This window comes from Labrus bergylta, chromosome 12 (assembly GCF_963930695.1).
Source record: "Labrus bergylta chromosome 12, fLabBer1.1, whole genome shotgun sequence".
Taxonomy (NCBI): Eukaryota; Metazoa; Chordata; class Actinopteri; order Labriformes; family Labridae; genus Labrus; species Labrus bergylta.
Window position 1 is genome coordinate 27,673,857 of NC_089206.1, and position 24,060 is coordinate 27,697,916.

General features: G+C 38.8%; 1 protein-coding gene across 2 annotated transcripts in view; it reads left to right on the top strand.

Moving 5' to 3' along the window:
* The window catches only part of LOC109987139 (nephrocystin-4-like), a 205,551-nt gene that overhangs the window by 35,244 nt on the left and 146,247 nt on the right, over positions 1–24,060 (top strand). For both annotated transcript variants that reach the window (XM_065961552.1, XM_065961551.1), the window contains exons 5-6: positions 8,617–8,766; positions 15,459–15,595. In XM_065961552.1, the coding sequence (XP_065817624.1) occupies positions 8,617–8,766; positions 15,459–15,595 (287 nt within the window). The remainder of the gene's footprint in view (positions 1–8,616; positions 8,767–15,458; positions 15,596–24,060) is intronic.

Consider the following 24,060-nt stretch of genomic DNA (forward strand, 5'->3'; position numbering starts at 1 on the left):
ATACAACGGTGCATCCAAGAACAAGAATAAACATGTTTTGTATTTTGTTACTGATAAGAGGATTTTTAGATTTAACATCTTTGTAGAATATAGATATAGGTTGTTTGTTAAAATTTTCACCACATAAATGAACATTTGTTCAAAATAAATAAAAGAAATCATTAAAGGATGATGATTAAATCTACAAATCATTAAAGGTTTCAGTTTTCATTAGAAAAAAATGGTGAAACTAGGGAAGAACAAAATAGAGCATTCATGGCAGATAAGTCAAAACGTCTCAATTTTCCAGAGCTGGAGTCGGGGTCAAGAGGCAGGAAATAGGAAAAGGAAATATTTAGCGAAGGAAGTTGCTGTGGGGCTTTTGAAAGTCGTGAAGGATGGGAGGGCAAAAACGGGGGAGGAAACAAGCTCGAAGGGAGGCAGAGAGCCCTTTGGCTTGATGTAAGCATCTCTTCTCAACCAACTGGGAGAGAAGGGGAAGGAGTAGAGTGAAGAAAAATGGAAGAGAAAGATGAAGGGCTGCTCTGGGGCCCTCTTAGTGTGATGAGAGAATAAACAGATGGTACACTGTGTTCACATTAGCATGTCTTAATTTGAAGTAACACCATGATGCATTAATTTATTGTGTATATGTCTGTGTGAAGGGGACAGAAAGGTAGTGCCATAACAAATTTAGTCACTGATACACTTAAAAGCTTCTCTGTGCTTAAGACAAAGAGGTCTTCAAGTGCTTTCAAATGGCTTCTCACTGCACATTTAACTTTAAAGCATCCCCCGTAAGTGTTTGTTTTCACCACCTAGGTCAAGCATTAGTGCTATTTGGATGAACTTAAAACTTCAACAAACACTAAGAAGTTATGTATTAAGACTTCCAGAGCTGTACAACTTCACCAACAATGTTTAAACTGCTCTTTCATACTCGTCTGTTTTAAATAAAATGTTTCTCTGTTTCTTGTAAATTCCTCTCCCAAAAACCCCCCAAAAAACCTCCAGCCAAATTTCCACCAGCTTAAACAACATTATCTTTGGACAAACCAAACTTCTAGTTCTGTGTAGGTATCTTCAGCGCCAAAAGCTTTACTTTAAGTTTAACTTTGTGAACGGAGAATTTCTACTTGTGTATTATTTTTCTAATTTTGGGAAACTTGCTATCTTATGTCTGCCCCACTTCAATAAGCTCTGTTTTAGCTGCCATGGTTTCCTGTTCACAAACAAGCACACAATGTAGCTGTACCAGAAACTGGTGATATCACTAGCTTATCAATTGAACTGCCAACAAGCTTTTGTAGGCGGAGTATGGCAGAGCTACGTAGACACACCGATGCATGAGTATGTAATGCTCACAACATCATAGGCCATTTGGGCGTAGATTTAATATGCTTCAGAGTAGAGGTGATTTTAAGTAATTTATCCAATGAGAACTGCAGGTGAACTCAGGACTCCAGCTAAAACCATTTTATTTGACAACCAAAAGTTTTCCACACTAATGTCCTAAAATTTGGAGCAAGCAATTGTAATAATACAAAATGCCCCCAGGAAACAGGAGAACTCTTTATCTTAGTTATGAGCTGGAATATTAAGACACGTCTTACCTTTTCTCTAGTCACAATACAGACTGTTGGAAACAGTTACATCCCATATGTCATTTAAAACAATTAATTTTGTATGAGATGAAAAAAACTAAAGTGCTTTGATGATGCTGCTCTACTTTTGACTCAAAGGTCCTCTCTCTCCAAGGTTCTTAAGCACAGCTGGTCCAGTAAGTTCATCCCAAAAAACGACAGTGTGAACCCTGCATTGCAATATATGCATACTGTTAAGGCAATTGTAGGGGTGATTGTAGCTTAAAAATAGCAAACTGACCAAACTTCATCCATCATAGAACGATGCATATGAAGTAGGTAAAACCTCAGCGAACATCTCAAAGCTATGCAAAACAAGAACAGAGAGCCATGAACACAAAGCAGACATTTCTGTTTGTCTTTGTTTGTTGGAGATGGTTTTACTGTTCTTCCAGGGACTTTTGACAGAATTGATAAGCGCTCCAATGATAGCTGGATGCTCTGTTGTGAATATCCATCATAAACAGTGCACTTTTTACAGTGATTGCTTGCACTGCATCGACATTTTAGATGCATCAGAGCACAATTTTACCTCCAGATTAAGTTCTTTAGATGATCCGTGTAAAATGACAACTTATTTAGATTTTTTTTCAATTGTGTTACTGAATGTGTTGCTCTTTGTTGTTTTACCGTACTTTTGATGATTCAATGTTATAATAACCTAGAAGTAGGATGGTCAAGGATAGCAAATAAAAACATCCATTTAAATAAGCAGAAGCTACTTTCATTAAATAGTTAAAAAGTAAAAACATAGAACATACTCTTTAGATTCAGGGGACTCATTGCAGCCCCCCTTACAATAACACCTTCTCATTTGTGTGGGCATGGCTTTTTCTGAGCTACGTAGTAACACTACTAGCAGTTAGGCTGACACATTGTGCAACATTGGCTTATTGCTGATTGCCAGCATATGTTTCTTTGGATGTTTTCTGCCTCTTCTCATTACTTATGAACTTAAAGAAATAATAATAGGGGCAATAATGCATTTTATTTCATTTCCTTGAGGTTATTTGAATACATATATTTAATTGTTTGATTTATCAACCAGGAATTATTCACAAGTTCCATTTAAAACTGTAAATTGTCTGATACATCTCTGTTAAATAAAATAAAAAAACCCTCCAATATCTATGTACTATAGTTGATGATTCTTTAAAGGAGCAGGTACAGGAGGGGCAGAAGGAGAGGGGGGTGGCCCACTAATATATTGTAAACAGATGCTTTTATTCTCTATAGGAAAATCTAAAATTGGCACATCTTATTGGGTGTCTATTAATTAAATGTAAGGGCCTCTTCATTAAGTCCTGTGAAACACTTAAGGGGGATATTCATGGAATAGATTGTGGCCCCTGATATCTTCATTAATAGCACATCAATTATGCCCGCTATCTGCTCCATCTTATATTCAAGTGCAATCACGCCCAAAAAGTTGTTCTGCTCTGTGTAGTTGCTCTTGTATTGCGTCTGATTGTGGAGTTGAGCCGTTAGCATCAGGTCTCTCTGATGAGCAGAGTTATGCTGTGCGCTCTCATCCTGACGGCGCTCTAATCTATCTACATACAGACGATGAGCTGGATGCAGATGGGACCGTTTTAACAGTTTATTGTGCCGTCTAGTCTTTGGAAAAGGAATAAAAGTTTCTTGGTTCAAACAAAGATTCCTCCCAGTTACAAGCTCATCCAGAAAAACAAACAAACAAAAAAAAAACACTCACACACCCATCCTTAGTAATGACCCAAAGTGTTGTCTCCACACGTTTGGACAAAGTGTCCAGGAGGTGAGCCTCTGGCAGCCCAAGACCGTTCCAACCCCTGATTCTTATAATAAAAGCAAAGTCAAAGTCATGTTTACAGACCTATTAGTAGGTGTATTTATTTTTAAGTCATCCAGAGGTGGAATTGTTGTCCTGATCACTGAAAAATAATTGGCAACATCCCTTGTCACTTAATCCCAGCAGACAGTTAAATTTCCACTCAAATGAAGTGTGCATAAGCGCAGTTGATTGTAAACTAGAAATTTTTTGAAAGGTAGTTGTTTTGCATACAACATTTTTACCCCAAATAAATGAATGATAGCTTAGTTAAATGCCCACAAACAGCACCTGTGCATTTAGGCCACATTAAACTTTTGTGTGCGTATTACACGTTGACTCTCTTTCTAATTTGCACATGTTTAGCGGATGCAAAAGCTGCACAAACATTTTTGAAAATCAGGGTGTATAGAAAAGTTAAGTAGCACACTCATCCATGAATCTTGAAGCTGTAAACATTTTGCAGTTTTGTATAAGTTAATAATGGATGGAAAACTTTTGGTTGTCAAATGACACATGAGTCACAATCACACACCCAAGTAGTTCATGCTTGGTACCAAATATAGAAACAAATTAATTTGCAAGTCATCACTTAAATCTCATATCTTTAAGCTAAGTTGGCAGTAAAACCTCCTTTCAAAAATCAGCCCAATGGCATTCATCTTTATCACTTTCTTCTTCCCAACTGAGCTGTCTCCCAAAACCACTGCCTCTGTTTGACTGATGCTGAGCCATTTTTGGGTTTTTTCCCCCCAACTTCCTTGGTTTCACATCTTTTGCCAAGTTCTTGCTCAACTGACTCTGAGGTACCAGACTACTGCTGTAAGGACATTTTGGGCTAGTTTTCTAATATATGCACAGCATCTGACTGAAATCCAAGCTTGATGCATAATGAATAACAAGAAATAAATGATGAAAAGTTTCATACACCTGGGCACCATCTGTGTCAAGTAGGTTCTATGTTTGGTTTCTTCCCCCTTTTTCTATCCCTTGATGTCACTCCCCTTCTATTCTGTGTTTCATAGAAAGAGGCCCCTTTTTCCAATGAAAGATGCTGTCAACACTGAAAATGTTTGTAAAATGGAGTTGAAGTTGTGCATCATTTTCCTTTTTGGCTTTCGACGCAAGCACTTATTTGGTAGTGAGTTAGACAGAGTTAGAGGGTTTGGCTGGGATGACTCATGGACACGGAGGGGAGGATATGTAGCGATACACTCCATCATCTTCTTTCCTACTCAATCCCCTTTCATTGCCTTTAAAGATAAAAGCACTTGCTCTGCCCTGAAAACGGATGAAAGCTGTCTACAGCAGAAATGTCTACCAAACCTATCTCTGAACTCACAAGTTATAAATACTTTTAGCTTTTCCCCCCCTCTCTTAAGTTCATAAATAATTCTTTTAAAAATAATCAATGTCATGTATTGTCTTGGTAAAATTTGCAAAGCTTTGACTTCTCTCGTTCTAAAAGATAACACATTTATTATTATAAATAAGACTTTCCTTAACTTCCATCTAGATTATTGGTATTTCCTTCACATGTTCCTCAGTCAAGCTCTTTATTTGCCGAATGTATTACCTAAAACTATCCTTTGGTCCCACGTGGCCTCCTTCTTGTATTCCACTTCTTGACCACTCTGATTCTGAAGTCTTGGCCTTTTATCATGCTCCCACTTCAAACTGTAAAAGTAAAGGTGAAACGGGCCTTTGATGTTTTAGTACAAACCCTGAGGAATCATCCTCCCCAATCTATCAGATTTACTGAATCTTTTGACTGTTTTCAGCAGTTCCTAAAAATCCATCTTTAAAGACAAAGCTTTTATAGCTTTTCTTATTTTTTGTTCCCTAAAGGTATCTCTCTTTCAAAAGCAGTAGCAGCCACAGTTCCCAAAATGTGATGAAAGGTTGAATCTCACCAACTACGACAGCCAAAATTCACATTTCTAGGATGTGTCTCTGAGCCCAATTATATATAAAACACACAAACAAATTGGCCTAAACTTTTGTGACCGCAAACCTGTATATACAACATACAGCCATTAATAGTTAGACAAATTCAACGATTTCATATCCCGAAATGAAATGCTCTCCTTGAAACAAGCCTCAACATGACACTCATGAAGACTGATAGAAGTTTGGATTTGGGAAAAAAAAATTCGTAATTTCTTTTAGTTGAACAGCCAAATAATTTAACTATCAAAACTACAAATCAATTAAAGGCTTTATATGTGATTTTTTTGATCCAGCAGATGTCGCCCTTGAGCACCAGCATGAAACCAAAACAACTTGCGGTGCATTGTTGTGTTAGCATGCTAATGCTAGCGATCTTTATTATGCTGGTATCTTCACACTGCATGTAAATTTACCTGAAATGAGCGTGATCTAGAAACACAGTTAAGCAGTGAGTACAGTATGTTATTCTTATTTTCTCTAGTCCCTCAACTAAACAACTTTTAAAGGCAAGTTGATGAGCCCGACTGCCGTCCGGGCGATGTACACAAAGTGAAGCTACGGCTCAGAAAGCTCCGACAACATCACAGACAGTGGGACTCGGGTGTTACACTCATTGTAGACAGTCATGACTCACAGAGTTATTTTCAGAGGATATACTTGATTTCTATTACAGTTAAGTGTGAAAAATAACATATAATTCCTTTAAAGCCCTTGTTATAATTGTTTGAAGTTCGAACTAACAAAATAAAACAATAGTAAACGTCTGGCTCATGTTATGTCCCATAGTGTAAGAATACATGTGCAAAGCACACCAAAATTGAAAGGTGAATTTCAAATAATTGGTTGCCTTTAGCATGTCATGGATTTATTCCCATAAAGAAACCTTTTGCCATCTTCTGGTTCTGATTTTAAATTTTGGTGAAATAATTTTTTTACACAATTTTCTAAACAATGTACATCCTTCTGTCAGACAATATTATTCACAGTTAAAACCTGTTTATCTTTCTATCCCATATTAGATTGTATATTTGGTCACCAACATAGTACAAATCTGTATTTGTATGTCTGAGGTTAAAATTTCTGTCTGACATCGCAGCTTATGAGATTGAATAGAGCTTCCATCATTTTTGTGTTGATCACAGCTGGAAACCTGTTTTTGATTCTCAATAAGTTTGCAGAATTTGAAAAAAACACTTTAATCCTGAACTCTTTCAGAAGATCCACCAGAGTCTTGTGAAGTTAAAGTGTCTCTCATCTTTTCTCGTTTCATATGTTTCCTTAAAATGTTTTAGGCTTTAGGTATGGTGACGGTGCAGGACAAGCTTCTCAAGTCAGCCCCTCCTGGCTCTCCCTTGGACTTCAAACAGACCTGACTTCACTTTGATGTTGCTCTGGGTGATTGTCCTGCTGGAAGTTAATCGTTTCTCACACAACTTGAAGCAACTTTCAGTAGCTGCTCTCTTTAGTTAATGTGATCCTCTGGATGTCACATCTCAAGGATCCCAGCATCTAAAAATGTCCACTTACATGCAGTGCCAGGCAGAAAGCTTTTCTATCTTGACATACATCATGGTTAATGAATGCATGAATTGATTTACATTTTATTTTCGTGTCTGGTCATGTTAATAGCACTTTTTAGTTACCCTTCTAACTTGGGACTAGTACTCTAATTTTCCATTGCTTTTTACTGTATTGTTTTTTAGATCAGACTCGGAGCAAAGGGTATGTGGGTACAAACAAGATCTGTAGGCGGGGTATATTGTAAATCTAGAAAAAAGCGCAGGTGATGTCTTTCTGAAAAGTTGAAATATTTTCAACTTAAGCGCATGGAGCGGCCGCACAAAAAAGGCAGAGCGCTGGGTAAAAAAAAGACACTGGGCGCATCGCTTTTTCTCCAGACGGCCGCCTGCTGCTACACACACTCTCTACTCTTGGAAAACAAATGAAAAAAGACGCTGGTGCTCAGAAAAAAACACTAGATGGACACGGGCCTTCAAAACATATATGTCAATTATGGATAGCAATATCTCATCTTTTCCAAAATAGTTTTTGCATATTGTTTATGACCAAATTCTCAAACTTCAAAGGCAAAGGTTGCAGCAAATCCATTTTTGATAATTAATCGTCTGTTAAATTTGTGTGAATAAACTTCCAAAATTGTTTTTCTTTTTGAAGTGTCAGAGTGGTCGCTTTAGGCAAAAAACAAGCTATGATGGCAAGACGAAAAATCAATTCACTTTCAAGCCACTTTTGCTTCTTTTTTCCGCCGTTAGAAGCAATTGAGATGATCTGTTTTAGTTAGAAGACATGCAAGAACTTTAAGTGAAGAACTATTATATTTGATAGTATTAAATTATTCATGTTTTATGGAACAAGACATTATAAATCCATGCACAGTTATTTTTGAATAGTTCCTGTTTTTCCCCAGAACATATTTACCTCTATCCTACATGAAAATAGAACAAACTGCTTTAATATCCATTATTTAAATGGTTTCCCATGATAGTTATGGACCAAAACACATTCCAACACCTGAGTGTTCTTCAGCATCACCAACATTTTCTATGCATAATGACTCAATACTGATTGCTCACTGTCAACTTGTTGACATTGGCTATGGGATTGAAAAGAGCTGCCTGTATTGATTGTCACTGATAATGTTGAAGGTGCAATCATTAACCCTGTCAGTGTGAAGGATTGGGACACTGCTCAGGCATGAAGGAAGCCAACATACGCAGCACATCAAACTCCACTTTGCTCACCTTCCACATGCTCTGTGATTTGTCTGGATGGCGTGAATTGTGAGTCATCACTTGTCATTGAATTGCCTGCTTGAAAGATGACAATATATACCTCATTGCTCATACCTTGTGCCTTGTCTCCTCTGCAGTGCTCGTCTGGAAGAGCGTGTTTTCCAACCTGAAATGGTTGTCATTTCAGTTTAGCCCTTGAAAACGATTCTTCCAGTGTAATGGAACATTGCACCCAGGTCACAAACACCCAAATGGAATATTGAAAAATGGAAGTGTCTAAGTAGTGGGTGTCAGGTTCTCAGCTGACTTATTGCTTCTGGGGAAATATTTGACTCTGATGCCCCTGGGAGATAGATGAGATTTCTTGCAGAATGATAATGGGGTGTAACATCAGATTTGAGCTAATTTGTATTCAAAATGGCTGATTGCATATGAAGTAGTTAAACAACTCTGCACAAATAATCCATGTCTCTTTTTGCAGATAACAGTCTACTGAAGGCTATTGAAGGTGCACGTTTGGACTGTGTGATAAAAAACCACCCTGCCCTGGTTTCCATGATGCACCTCCTTCCAGAGAATGTCCTGGTTTCTGGAGATGAGGACATTCCTGGGATTGCAGCTTCTCCAACAGGTAAACATCATATGATAGGATCAAGTTCTCCTGTAAAATAAATTATTATTATAAAAAAAGTTTCATTTAAAAAAGTACATGTCTCTCCAGGTTAACTGAAGGGGTTTATTTGAGAAGGTAAGATGACTAAAAGCATTTTTGGGAGAAGGAATGCTAGATAGTTTCCAATTCTTTTTATCTCTGTCCTGCGTTAGTAGCACATTTTTTCATGTTATTGCAGAATTTGATGCATTTTCTATGACACTACTTGAGCACATTTTCTTCCTTTATTCTGTGCTCTTTTAAGACATGACCAGGAAGTCTATATTGCTGGAACCAGGGTTTAGTACAACTACCCATAAACTAAAGTTTCACTGATAGATACGCTGATGATCGGAATCTGCTGATTTTCAGCATGCAGTTCGGCTGTGACCGCTGACCCGCTGGTCTTCACAAATATAGCTGATTCTGAGCTGATCTCAGGGACTTTTACGCCGTGCGTACATTAACACAAATATGAATACAACGCACACACACACACACACACAGGCCAGTTGATGTGAAGTGTCCATCAGCAGAAGTGGAAATAATTTAACATAAGAGGATTAACAAAGACTGTTTCCTGGCACTCCCTCCACTTGTCCAAAAGTACCTTTATGCCCAAGGGCAGATCGGCGTGTCTGTGCCGCACGTACAGTATGTATATGTGCTCTCAGTCTCTCACAGGCTGGAGAGTGCAGTATGTTTAAATATCACTGAATTAATTTTCCTTATATTTTCTTTGGTTACAGAGGAACTTTTGAAAAGATAAAACCTCAGACACATCACTTTGCAGGAGATATTATAGATGAATACTGATAATTAATGGATGTAAAACATAATTTAAACTCTTATCAACCACAAACACTGTTTACCTAGGCAGCGAGAGAGATGCAGACAGGTTAGGCTCCCTTCCATTGTCTAATGACAGTCAACAAATGTAGTTATTTGTTGGGTAATTCACAAGTTCTTTAGAAATTCACAAGTTCTTTAGAGAGTGAAGCTGTAAACTGTTCTGTTTCTCTTATTTGATGTATTAATGACTAACATTACACAACCAGGGATAAAGAGAGTGTTAATAATAATGGCTGTTTAAAACTTTTCAAAGAGTGAACCTCATGCAGAAAATGTACTTTATGTATTATACTGTATATATAGATCATTTATTCATTTTATGTTCTATTTTACAAATATTAATCACTACCTCCATTAATTATGACATACACATAAACAAGAATACAGGAACAAACTGGTTTGACATTGCAACTTTCTAGAAGGGGGGGGATTTGTCTGAGTGAGAATGAGAGATGGTCATGTATTTTGATTTTTTTTATTAAATAACTTATGTATCAACAATTATGAATATTAAATACAATGTCATTTCAGAAAAGTTCCAGAAATCTCTTTTTCCTGCTTTCAAATATGGTGCTTAAGAGAAAAGAAGAAAAACGACATGAATTTGGATTTGACCAAATCAGTTCAATCAGTGCATCTCTGCATTCAACTGTCAAAAAGTTGAAATAACAGTGAAGTCAACAAAGAGGGCAACTAAACTCAAGCTAGATGAATCAAAAATATGACATGGCTCAACCCAACACCTTTCAGCACATATCAACTTACATAACAAACATGGCATACTTCATCAAAAACTCATTTTGCTTCTACCAACTGTCAAAATAACATACACGACAGTCGTCATGGTAGCTGATTGTGGCATTTTCTAGGAAACTTACTTCCATCAGAAGTTAAAATGTCTGCAGTACTTAGAAAGTAAGTTTCTAAGGGGGAATGTAATGAAGTCTGACAGAGCAGAGCTATAATCATTGGGAGTCAGTGGGAGGTATGGTAGCTGGCTAATCCTCTTCATGTTCTGGGGCTGTGAGCAGCAGAGACCTAAGCTGCCTTTTAAGACCACAGCCACCAGTTTGATATTCACGCCACATTCAGAACAGTCCAACTCGGCGCTCCAGAGACAAGGAAAGCAATGAAACACTTGATGGCTGCATTACTCTTGAAGAGATCACAATCACAAAGGCTATTTTCTCTTTGTTGTGTCTGAAAGGGGTGATTGTGGACTTCTCAGCCTATCCTGCATCATCCATGGGCTCTAATGCACTCTTCCAGCCATTCTGATTCAATTAAAGCCAAGTTTCCAGATGGAAACAGTTTCTGATAGATTGTTGTACACATGCATGGTTATCCCTCTCTGGGATTTATAATCCAGTGATTGGCAGTAGGCAGTTTACCATTGATCACTGAAGCAGGCATTTAAGTGAAGCTGCTGTCTCTAAGAATATATCTGATCAAATATATTTAAATCAAAGAATGAACGTTGACCTTGTTCACATTTGCTGCCACATCGTGGTGCCAGCTAATGGATATCTCCAAAAGGGAATGCACCATATGACAACAGACAGTTGAAGTATTGGAAGACATTTGATAAAGTTTCTGTTACAAAATTTAAAAACCCCCTGCCATTCACATCCTCTTTTCTGTGTCTTGCCACTGCCTGTGTTGCATTTGCGTAAGCCCAGTGAGGCCAAAAGTTCCAAAAAGTACTCCTCTGAGCCAGCTTCTTGGGAGTAGATAAAAGTGTAAGACTAAAGTTACTATTCCATACTTTCAATGTTGGTTGCTTCAAGATCGTGTATGAAGTGCTAGCTGTATCATGAAATTAGTTTCATGTACCATTAGAAAAGTTGAATAGAATAGTATCAATTTTATGAATTTCTAATCTAACTTTTATTACATAGCAAGACCAACCTCCTAATAGAACTAGTCTGGGCATAGGTCAAGGCTCAGAAGGACAAAAAAGAGTGATATAAGCGACACCTTTTTTACCCCACAGGTTTGAAACTGTGTTTGAAATGTTAGGCTTCAGAAAAGCAAGCGCAAACCCCTTGCTGCATGGCTTTATGGGACAGGTTGTGTGACTAGCCAGGTTGAAACAGTTCTTTAGAGAGAGACAGAAAGAAAGACAGAACTGCTAATGAAAGCATGCATTACAAAGTTTTCTTTACAAGAGTGTTCTGCTGAGAAATACAACACAAGCCATTAAAGCTGTCTAAGTCATTCAACCACTGATCTTTTTGTTGGGCTGAAAAGTATGATTATTCAATATTATGCACCCGCAGGTCTTCTTCAGGATGAATTCACACTGCAGAGTATCAAGTTATGCAACATTACACATTTTTCTTTCTGCTCAATTACTTTCTAAACATCCCAGCCTCCGATCTTATTTGGTGGCTCTTTATGAAAATTAGGGAACTGCAGCTGGGCTCATTTATATCCGTAGTCTTTGTAATTACCCTGCTAAATTGGAATAAAAATGCAGGGTCGCAAAATTTGAGCCCCTGACCCCTGTGATTTCCGAACGTTCACAGCGGAGAAAACTAAACTGCACTGGATGAATGTATAGGACAAATTTAAATCTGATGGTATTGCTGTATTAAATGACTAGGATCGGGCGGCTCAGTTGGTAGATTCGGTCGCCTCTCTACCAGAAGGTTGGGGGCTCGATCCCCAGCCCCATGCAGCCACATATCTGATGTGTCCTTGTACAAGACCCTTAACCCCAAGTTTCTCCTGCTACTTCGTCAGCAGCATATGAATGTGTGTAAATGGGATTAGTTAATTCTGATGGCCCCTTCACATAGAAACCACCCCCATCAGTGTGTGAATGGGTAGGTGAGACTTACGCTGTAAAAGCGCTTTGAGTAGTCAGAAGACTAGAAAAGCGCTAAACAAGCTCAGGTCCATTTAGGATAACCAAAGTATCAGAACCAAGTGATTACTAAATGTGAATGAGCAGGTGAAATTCCAGGAAAAGTCCCTGAATTCCCTAAACGGTTGAATGAGTGATAAACGGATTGACAGATTTACATTGTCATCCATTGAGATAGCTGTTGACCTTGTTTTAAAGGAGTGGTTCGCACATCCAACTCTCTCATGAAGTACGTGCGTAGGACATCAAACTATCACATTGAAAAATAATGATCCTGCACACTACTCTTGCTCGTCATCACCAATTTGTTGGAAAAAATCACAACATTTCCGTTCCTCTGAACCTTTGTCAAGAGTGTTTTCAGGGAACACACATAACAAAGGTTCAGAGGAGTGCAGAATTTAGTTTTCTTTTCAAGCTGTTCACCTTGTAAAGTACCCACAGACATACATTCTAGGAGTACGTCACATTTTGAATTAGAACATCTCTCAAGTCCAGAGTGAGGCAGACCATTAATAAGCTGCCATAAAACAGCAAATGTTTCTGGATACAACGCTTTGGCACTGAGTTGACACTACCAGTAAAGTAACATGAAGAAGTTTAGCTCGCTTTCTAAGATAAGACCCACACATGAGTAGTATCAGTAAGGCTAATGGTATAAAAAACTGTATCAAACTAAGCATTTTCCACTTGACCTCTCTCTTCTTCATTTCTAGCACATCTGGGATGTCATGATACATTTTCTGGGGATGATGAGGAATGTTAGGGGAACTTTAAAAAATGGGTCACTAAGATAAACTTTCAAAGTTTCTCAACACTTTTTAGACATTTATTTTACTTGCCAGTGGTAAAAAAAAAAGAAATCATCCTCTACAGCAGAAGTCTTCAAAGTGCAGAACAGTGACTCTCCCTTTAGAGAACATCAAGTAACCAGAGCCTTTTATATAAAGGGTGGCAACCTGAAAGGACTTACAATGGTTATCTTGAACAATCAGTCTTAATACCATTTTGCGCAATTCAATTAATTTTAATGAAGTGATTATTAATTGACTTAAGTCAGTGCCAATTTAATTATTTTTCTGGTGTTGAAAAATGAAAATTGAAGACATATTTTTCACCCTTTTGAAAAACAAAAACAAAAATCAGGAATACAAAACCAATCTGTTTGCATTGCTGCTTCCCAAAACCATCACAAGACAACCATACAAACCAACGTTGCCAAGTCTTGCTTAACCCTACCATGGACTGCAGCAATAACATAGATGGTAATCACTCAGTACTTGTATAGCCAAAATTGAGAAGGATGGGAACTCCGTCTACAAAAACAGCTACTGTCGAAGTGTGCAAGCAACACCTCAAACATGTTAGAGCTCAGGTCGAGCAGGGCCACCTCATCTTGGATGATCAGTTCATCCCAGTGCTCCGCTAGTAAGCTGAATGGATTTCTAGCCCTCTAATTCCCTACAATTTCCTCTCCAAAATAATTGCCAAACTGCTCCCGCGGCCACTTGAAATTTGCAAGGGCCACCCGATGTGCAGAGGCAAAGGCCAGCTACTTTGTTTAAAAAACGTCCTGCAGGATGGCAACTTGTCCACATTTCCACTCAGCCCTGTTTTTTAAAAAAAAAAGGAAAACCACAGATGACATTTTTTCAACAGTCATTTCAAATGTGTCATACAAACAGTCCAATCCTGCCCCCGAATTCTTCTCCTATGTGTGTTTGATTAAAGGAGTTTATTTGGGACTAGACATGCATGACCTCCTCATGCCTGTACACACAAGCTGCGGGAACCACTCCAGAGGACAAACAGAGAAGGTGTGCACCAATCTCATCACTAAAAAAGGGGAAAACAGATGATGGCGACCCTTCATTGTCCTTGCTTCTAGTCAATGTTGTTATCTTTTAATGAAGTAATTCAAGGCTGAGGTGTGAGCTGGCACGAAATGACGAAACAGGAACTCCACCTGGACATTTAGCTCTTTGATTTAGCGCACATAAATAATTAGCTTTGAGCAGTTGGCCACATTGATGGACTAGTCAAATTGAATGGAGAATAAGAGACTACAGCATATATTGTTCAACAGCTGCTCCTTCACATCCAATGCAACGTCAAATATACGGGGCTTGGCAGTGTTGTGAGCGAAGGGGATAACATTTAAATGAGCTCAATGTTGTGGAACTTAGTCACCCTTTGTATTGTGAGAAGTTACTTGAGAAACTGTATGACTTAGCTTTCAGTTTAAATGTTTTCTTCTGAGTCTTGAATTTCTTTGGTGATGTACCAAAAACTCGAGCAGCTTTGAAATCATGTTTCAGTTCTTGGTTTCCGGATGACTGTAGAGAATGCAGGGTAGTTATGAAATGGATCACAGTCGATCGGTGATCATTCAGATCACCAACCACAGTTCAGGATGCATGTGATCCGCAGATTTATTGAAAATGTCTGATCATGAGATAAAATACATTTACTGCCTTTTAATCCCTGTGGGGGAATAAGAAGACGAGTCAGTATCGATAAAAAAGTTTCTATGCAAGATTTTCTTTTAGACTTTGACACAGATAAGTGTTGTTATTACATGGTATGGTTACTTTGTTTCAATCGCTGCGTCAAATGTGTTTCAAACCAACTGACAGTACCAAGGGGAGCAAAATTCAACTTTTCGTAACCTGTAGCAACAGTAAGTGTCCAAAAGAAACTGACGTTGTAGACGCTGTCAGTACAAAAAAAAAAAAAAATAGGGAGATTTTTTTTGGTAAATATCTTCTTTTGTAATATGTGTTGTGAAAAAGGTTGCACCAGTGTTGTCATAAGTGAATTAACACGTGGGAATGTTCCTCACAGTGACATCTCTAATAATAATCACACATATCGCTTTATGTGAACATAATGTCAATGCATAATCATGGCATGATCATGCACTGACATTATGTTCACATTATGTCACCAGGCGATGCTCTGCTGAGGCCTCAGCTGCTCAAGATGCTGCCATTCAACCTGAACAGACTGACCATCTCCCTCCAGCCGTCCCTGGAGAAGTTTGAGAACAGGCTGCTGCAGCTGATCAATGCTGACTGCCATAATACAGTAAGTCCAGCCTTCCAAAACACACACACACACACACACACACACACACACACACACACACACACACACACACACACACACACACACACACACACACACACACACACACACACACACAGACTTGATAGTCCATGCACATGACACATTGAGGACAGTGCTGAGTTTCTCATGATGGGCGTTCCACCATGTTTAACTGTCTTTTGATCCATTTTTCATACAGCGAGTCCACAGTATGGGCATCTCACTTACACATTTTAAAGAACTTTCACTTTGAAATAAATAAATAAAAACAAATATCCTTATAGTTAATACAAAAGCACATTCCCAATACTGATAACATTTCATACTTTGGGGATAACAGTTCACTACACTCCTGAAATTAAAGATTGCCACAATGGCCTTGATAAACCGCTGCCAAGATTATTTTCTCCAACCGTATGCTTTCCTTTATCTCACTTTCCATTTCTTTAGTGTGCAGGCACAAGCCATTTTACAGCTGCCACTGCAATTTAAAGCACATCACCTCCCAAACTAAATGGAGCTTATCTATTCTGCTCCCCTTTTTCTTGGCTATGGAAACCCAGATGGGTAACTGTATATGACAGGTGTAGCTATGGACGAGCAATTATTTGTACAGTGGCTTTGCACGGGCCTATCTGTTCACTTCAGCCTAAGTGAGCTGTGTCTTTGGTAGGGATGAGAATTAATATGACAGTGCTGTCACTCTGTATCTCATTCCTGCTGCGCTTTGATACTGCAGGGCCAGATCCTCAAACTCATCACAGGAACTCGAGGGAATGTTTAGGGTTGATTAAGTGGAGCAAATGGTAGGCTGATATAGTCCATATATTGTTTCAAGGAAAATCCCTGTCGTTACGCGTTTCATTCACTGAACTGAACCTCTTTGCCACAGCCTGATCGTGACTCATCATCCATATTTCTGATGAAGAGTATGGCTTGATGTGCTGTTTATTGTACTTAAGGGAGAAAATCAATCAATCAATCACATTTGATTTAGAAACCGCCAAATAACGCCAACAATCATCTCATGACACATGCTTGATATGTTGACAATCAAGGGGCATGTCCGCTACTTTCCACATGCTCTGGTAACTTTTATAGTCTAATATTTAAATGATCCCTTTGAGTAGTACCCACTATAAAAAATATGGGAAACGTGGCAGTTATCTACAATATTTGTTTGCTCATAAATTAGCCGGTCCACAGACTTTTTACACTGGCTGCGGCCATTTTACTATTAAAAACCAATGCAGTTCAGCATATTTAGTGATCTGTATACTAAGCTCCAAAACACCCTCAGCATCAGCCAGTGAAAAGCACTCTAAAACTGAGGTTGTGGGCGCTGCCAGCACAAAAGAAAGCCATTAATGGACACAGGTCCAATACAAATGTGACTTAGCTAGTAAAGCCGGCATGTAACATGCAGTGATTATATACAATGTTAAACTACTAAAGCAACTTAGTGAACAATAGTTTGTTAACATTTTTTAAACAGGTCTTACCTTTGGGGAAACAGTAGTCAATGAAATGTGTGGCAGATGAAGATGAACAGACGAAGACCATGCGCAACAAATGCATAAACTTTGACTTAAACCAAAGACCTCTCAATTACGAACATTAGTCAATTTTCCTCATCTTTGACTTTCCTTGTAAAACAAAAGTTAAAGTCTACTCATTTAGTCAGTCTTGGAAAAAGTGAGTAAATGAAATTAATAGATTACCAAATGTTGTTAAATTCTACTCAGTGTGACTGTTTACAACAATGAGTCATTCTTATCATAGGTAACTGTGTTTTATTTAGTAAATATAACTCAGGCCCAATCCTATTTCTTACAGTGTAAATGCAGTAGACACTCTGCTGAGTTTGAGGCTTTTAAATGGCTTCAGCCAACAAACTAATCTGAGGCCATCATGGCTAAATCCAGTCAACAGCTAGATGTTGACAGCTAGACTGTAGCTGCATATTGTTCGCTGGTTTAAAGTAGTTGCTCTTTCGTATTTTCTTGTAAACAAACACAAATCCAGAATGCTATACATCATCTTCTATAAGTTTGTTCTCTCTTTAGTCCATGGCTGTACTTGCCCACAACAGCAATTCTTCATGTGTTACCATCACTGTGTATAATGTAACCCTAATTTCCAGAAGAAATATTTGAATAAATATTAGCTTTTCTATATTTATATTCAACAACAGATGACATTTTAAAATATAGGGAAAATAATGAGGGCACTAATGTGAGGATGGCTAGTCCTTTCCCCTTTCTTTTCTTCCCTTTCACATAATATTGAGCCTGTAATGTGACCTTGCCCAGGGCCACCATCAGACTCTTGTGGGAGGGCGCTGTTCTTTCATGAGTCTAAATTCGCTTCCCTTCGAGAACTGCAGACAGAACCTCAGGAGGAAGTCTGTTCTTTAGGGACTCACAGCGATTTAATTTTAGTTATACTGAGTTACACTTAAAGGAAGACTCAGCCATCTCTTAGTTTTCCATGCTGCCCGGCTCCAGTGCAGACACTCCCAAGATTCCCCTCATGAATTAAAGCAGCACTTTCAGTCCCTTGAAGGGCCTGGATTATGTGACCAAAAAAGGATTCCAGTAAGCTAAGCTAATGCATTACTTGATGAATAGCCTCAAGAAAATTCCTAATTTAATTGTCACAAACTGTTATGAGGCTCATTTTGTACTTCCAAATGTCCAAACCCCACACACAGCATCACCCTTTAGGACAATGACCATTTGAGCCATTAGGGGCGGCCTGTGGGGGTTTCAAATTTATTTTTTAAAGATTCAACCACCAGACTTTTCTCTAGTGCTCCTCTGTAGTGAAGAGCTGTGTGAAATAGCAAAAAGGGGGCAATGTTTTTTTAATATGTTGAAAATATCTATTTAAACATGCAATGACTTGAGAAAGACTCGGTAACAAACAACATAAGCGTGTTTGTTTGTGTAGCCTTTAACGCTGGCAGGAAAACCCAGGAAGGGTGCAGCGGGGTGCGAGGATGAAACACTTGTGCTTTGAGGGAGAGACTATATGAACACAAGCACTAAGGCTACTGTTTCAAAATCAAATCAAACATAAATAAATCATTACTCACATAAGAGTGTAGCACTAATGAAGTGCTGAACATTTTTTTTAAATTTCTGAACAATTCTCTGTCAGAGTCGGCAGGGGGGGAGGCACACAGGAACTTGCTGGATTTTCTGATGCAGCCTAACACCCTTACTTTCTCTCTCTTTGTTTCTTTCATTGCAAAGTTTGCTGGAATATTTTTAGAGATCATTTTGTTAACACAAACTATTGGTTAGGATGCGTCACTACTATATACACTTATACTGTATACACTAATACTGTACTATACTGATGAATTAGGAGATTGATACCAGACTCTATGCTGTGCTCAAATGACGCTGATTTTGTATCCTAAATTTAGATTTTATAAGTCCCTAGTCTCTCTGTGTCTCAGTATAGTAAAGTCGAGCTACAGTTATTGATTATAGTTCGATTAGGCAATTTAATTGGCTGTTCTCCTTGTCCCAGTATAGAAGCAACAATGGAAAATCTATTTATTGAAGGAAGTATATCCGATTCTGCCACGATAGAAGCAGATATGCCCCCTTTCAGTTTTGCAATGGACCTTCTTCTGGTTGAACTCGCTAACAAGTGAGCAAGTGGCAAACTGGTTGTATGTCGAACGGTGAAAACATGGACAACTCTTTACTCTGTACATTTCATACTACTCTACACTTTACTTTTGGTACAAATCTGAGGCATGCAATCCCTGAAGCTTATCATGATATCCAAAGGCAGATGACAGAGCAACTTCTTTTATACTACGCATTTCTGCTGCACCACTTTCGGGTCAAAGTCTGACGTTGGAACTGTGGAGCAGGCGTAGAACATCACATCTCTGTTTTCAGTCACACTAACAACTTTACATTCATCTGTTAAGTCCAGTTTTAGTCAGACTAAAAGGAAAAAAAAAACTTTTCTACCTGCATGTAAAAGTCCTGACTGACTTCTAGTGGAGAGTGTCTGGGCATTCACATGGTTAATTAAGTAGTAGCACCACCAGCACTGCTTGTGCTCAACATATAACTGTGGAAAGAAGGCTGAATCTTTGTAGTCATTTTACACTATGAGGTAAGTGGGAAGTTGGGCTTTTTTTTTGTCTTGTGTGAGATGTGAGTTTGTGAAGATTTTCACAGCAAGCCTAATTTGTGTAGAATAGTTCAATGTTCAAGACTCTTCTAGTGCTATGACGACATTCTCATGTCGGTGAGAGGTGTTAATACACCCAGAAAGTCAGCTTGGTTGCAGCTTTTAATTAAAGAGTACTTTTGTGTGATTTGTGTGTGTGTGTGTGTGTGTGTGTGTGTGTGTGTGTGTGTGTGTGTGTGTGTCTGAGTGTGTGTGAAAGAGATAGACAGAGAAAGAAAATGTGTGTGTGTGTGTGATCTCTGTGTGACCTTTAAAAGTGTGACTCCAGATGGATTGTCATCAAGCTGTCTCTGAAGTGATGCTGACACCTCACCCGCCAACTCAGTTATACCGGTGTGTGTGTGTGTGTGTGTGTGTGTGTGTGTGTGTGTGTGTGTGTGTGTGTGTGTGTGTGTGTGTGTGTGTGTGTGTGTGTGTGTGTGTGTGTGTGTGTGTGTGTGTGTGTGTGTGTGTGTGTGTGTGTGTGTGTGTGTGTGTGTGTGTGTGTGTGTGTGTGTGTGTGTGTGTGTGTTTCTGACTCCATGCCAGTGTGTCATTGCTCAAATTGGTATCGAGGCAGAAACCGGGGTGACGAAAATAAAGAGGAATGAGGTGGCGGAAGAATGTACAGTGCAGCATGAGATGAATGCTTTATGCTGGCTTCTAGTCTGACATACAGTCCTCACATAATCTCCCCCTAAGTATTACTATTTTTAGCACGACAAACTATCACAGTGTGCCTACTTTTTACAGTCCATTTTCTGCTGTAACGATTATACAGCCAGTGCCCTAGTTGATGTTCTTCTCATGTGAACTACTGTAGCTATTTTCCATAGCTTCACAGCATACTCTAATGAGCAGTAGGCTAATTTGAACTACATTCTTGAGCATTTCCATACACACTCTGACTTCCACATATAAAAATGAACACATCTTTACGGCAACTTAAACATGTCTTCCTTCTTCAAGTTTGATTGACGCTAAGAGGGTTCATCAACTCAAATGACCTTTAGCAGCCGCTTACCTACATCTTCAATAAAAATCACTCTTGAACAAAGGGCCTGAGAACGTGTCAGAAATTATGTAACATCTTGGCCTGTGATCAAAAGACTCGGGAGAACAGAAGACAATGAAGAGGAGGAGAGGAGCAGACGAGGACCGAATCCCCGCCGCAGGCAGAACAAAACGCCGTAGGCTGATTTAATGAATGGAGAAAGATTCTGGCAACAAAAGCTCCAGGAAGTTTTCATTTGTCCTAATAGGAGAAAACTCACTCAAAGTAGGGCTGCCCCTGTGGACGTTGTACTATAAAAAAACGACAAAGGAGGTTGAACATTTTGGAAATGGGAGGTGTCTTGCACATTGTTCTCAAAGGACGAAGAGTTTGGCTGCAGCTGTGAGTGCCATCACCGTGTCATGATTAGACCTGTAACCATTGGAACTGATGCAGTGCAAAGGAATTGGTTTAATGCACTCGGCTCACATCAGATATTCATGAGATGCAGGTCTTCGTAATGCTTGACGATTCAATGATTAGACGAAATAAACTGCTGCTGCTAATGGACCCTTGAAGTCACACAAGACAGAATGCCCAGCAGTTAAATGTGGAAAAGTAGATTCATAAACTTTAAAAGTCTGACTGACACTGCTTTTCCATTTTGTTCAGTGTTTCCTCTGCTTAAGGCAGATATTTTCAGAATCTGACGAGACAGAATAAAACTACCTTAAGGACGCACTTTAGAACTTTCAGGTACGCAGACCGGATACTGGATCAGACAGGGATTTTTATCTTCACCTTCATTTATAGAACAATAAACATTACACATTTCACAAGATTAGATCAACAAAACAACACAACACAATATATAAGAACATTTTTTGTTACATTTTGTCATATGCACTGTGATGTGTGAAATGTGATAACACCTGTAAATATCAGACATAACTTAAATCAATTAATCAGTCAATCTATATTTGTATAGCGCCAATTCACAGCAGATGTTATCTCAAGACACTTTACAAAAAGCAGGTAAAAGACCTTACTCATTGTTACAAAGACCCAACGTCCATTTTAAGCAAACTCTAAGCAACATTTAGCAAAGTTACAGTGGCAAACATAGACTTCCTATCTATACAAATTTATCGATGTTACTCTGAATAATTTGATAGCAGTAATGCATTTTGCATACATAAAACCTGTTAACTCAACAGTGGCAGACGACTGGGGTTACAGCCCTTTTTATTTAATTTAATTTCTGGTGACGGGGTTAGGGCACCATAAATCTTCGCACCACATGGTGACATTCCTAGAATTATTTGTAGACATGATTTGTTTACCTTAATATAAATAAAAATGTGAGCTCAACTGTTTTTCATTCCTGAGCTTAACAAGATGCTACTAAAGCTACTACTGCTACCTTTGGTCCGGGTGTTCTTGTGGATCAGAGACCGTAACACATCAAACACGGTGCCATATCTGAAATTCACTCCACGTTGAAGTACCATAAATGCTTCATCACATTGGATGTGTTGCACTTACTTGTGTTATTATATTTAGAGTAAGTTAGCCAAACTTTGATCGATTGCTGCGGTCCGCCATGACCCGCTTCTCGCAACTTTGTTGACGTAGGCCTACTGCGTCATAAATGACGTGATTTTACGTGGACGCAGCAGGTGCTGGCAGAAAGCAAAACTTTTCGGACTGTAAATGCTCCCTGATGTTGAATCCTGAACAATTTATGTTGATGTTAGGAACTCAAAAGCAGAATCGAAACGTGCCTTATCAAGTCCACAAATTAAGTCATTTGGAACCAGTTTGTGGTTGGAACAGGTTCTTAAATTTAAATATTTGTGATTAAAGAAGGTATAACTCTTACATCCCCATTTGACAAAGATCTGTAAACGGCTTTTGCAATGGAATCCTCACACGCTAATCTACACACGCTATCGGCTAAGTGCTTTGACTGACATATCTGTGGATAGCCAATTTAAACATTTTTGCCAGGACTGGAGGTTAACGCGGATACCTTATTTGGTATCAGCTTCTAGGAGTCTGTTTCTGATGTTATGATGCTGTAAAAACTCATCATTCACCTTTTAACTTTTAAACTTTATTGCCTCAGACTTTATGGAAATGTTTTTAAACATGAGGCGGGTCGACTTGTTTTTCTCCCCCAAAGTTAAGACTCTTTTAAGCCAATTTCCCCGTGGTAACCATGATGGCAGCGGCATGGTTGTCAACAGGATCACCTACAGACAAGTTACAACTTTCCCTTAGACCACTGGCAGTTTGTGATAATCTACTGCACTTTACCCAACACTTTGAAGTAGCAGCTTAGATGCTGTGAGTGGAATATCGCTGACAAAAAAACAACAACAGCGTTAGAGAGGATAGGAGGATGCCTTCAAATCACACTGAAGTTATTTCGATAAGGTGACAGACAGCACTTCTTCTTTTACCAAACATATGATACATCTGCTGCGAGACAGATAAACTCAACACCAGTTTACTTTTACATTGATTACCACAGGTAATATTGCAACATTGTACCTTAATTAAATCACTGATGGCGGAGGCTGCTAATCATCGTGTCCATCAGAACTAACTAATCCCTGTCATATACTTTCACACACCACTGGCTATGCCACCAGTAGAAGTTTGGGGTTCAAGATCACTATGGCAAATAATCTTTAGGAGCTGAAGATTGAAACGCCAACCTTCAGGTTTAGAGACAACTTACTCTACCACTGAGCCACAGCTGCCTTGAAAACTGGTAATTCTTTAGGGTAATGTATAATTATATATCAAATTCTGTCCATTTGACTTTGATCTGTTTGCTTGCCATTTCGTTTTACTTTTTAACCTTTGTGCCTTCCTAAAAAGAAATCAGTTGAAGAGAATTTGATGAATGCCAAGACATTTTAAATACAGAGTATGTGATCAGTGAAGCTGCGTATAAGATCTCCTCTTGTGCTATGGCTCAGTGCCCACCACAGTCTGATCCCTGCTTATGCCCTCTTTTGAGCATCCAACCGCAATAGTATACTTCCTCGACTGATATACGAGTCCATCTGCAAGGGATGGGAGCAAATAGCAGGAACAGTGAAATGCTGGATGGAAACAGCATTTACCAGCCTGCAAGCTCGTTTTGATTCCACAGATTGGGATGTGTTCTATAGCTCCCACTCCAACTTAAATGAACTGGCACAAACTGTTTCTTCCCGAGATATCCGTCTGTTTGGAT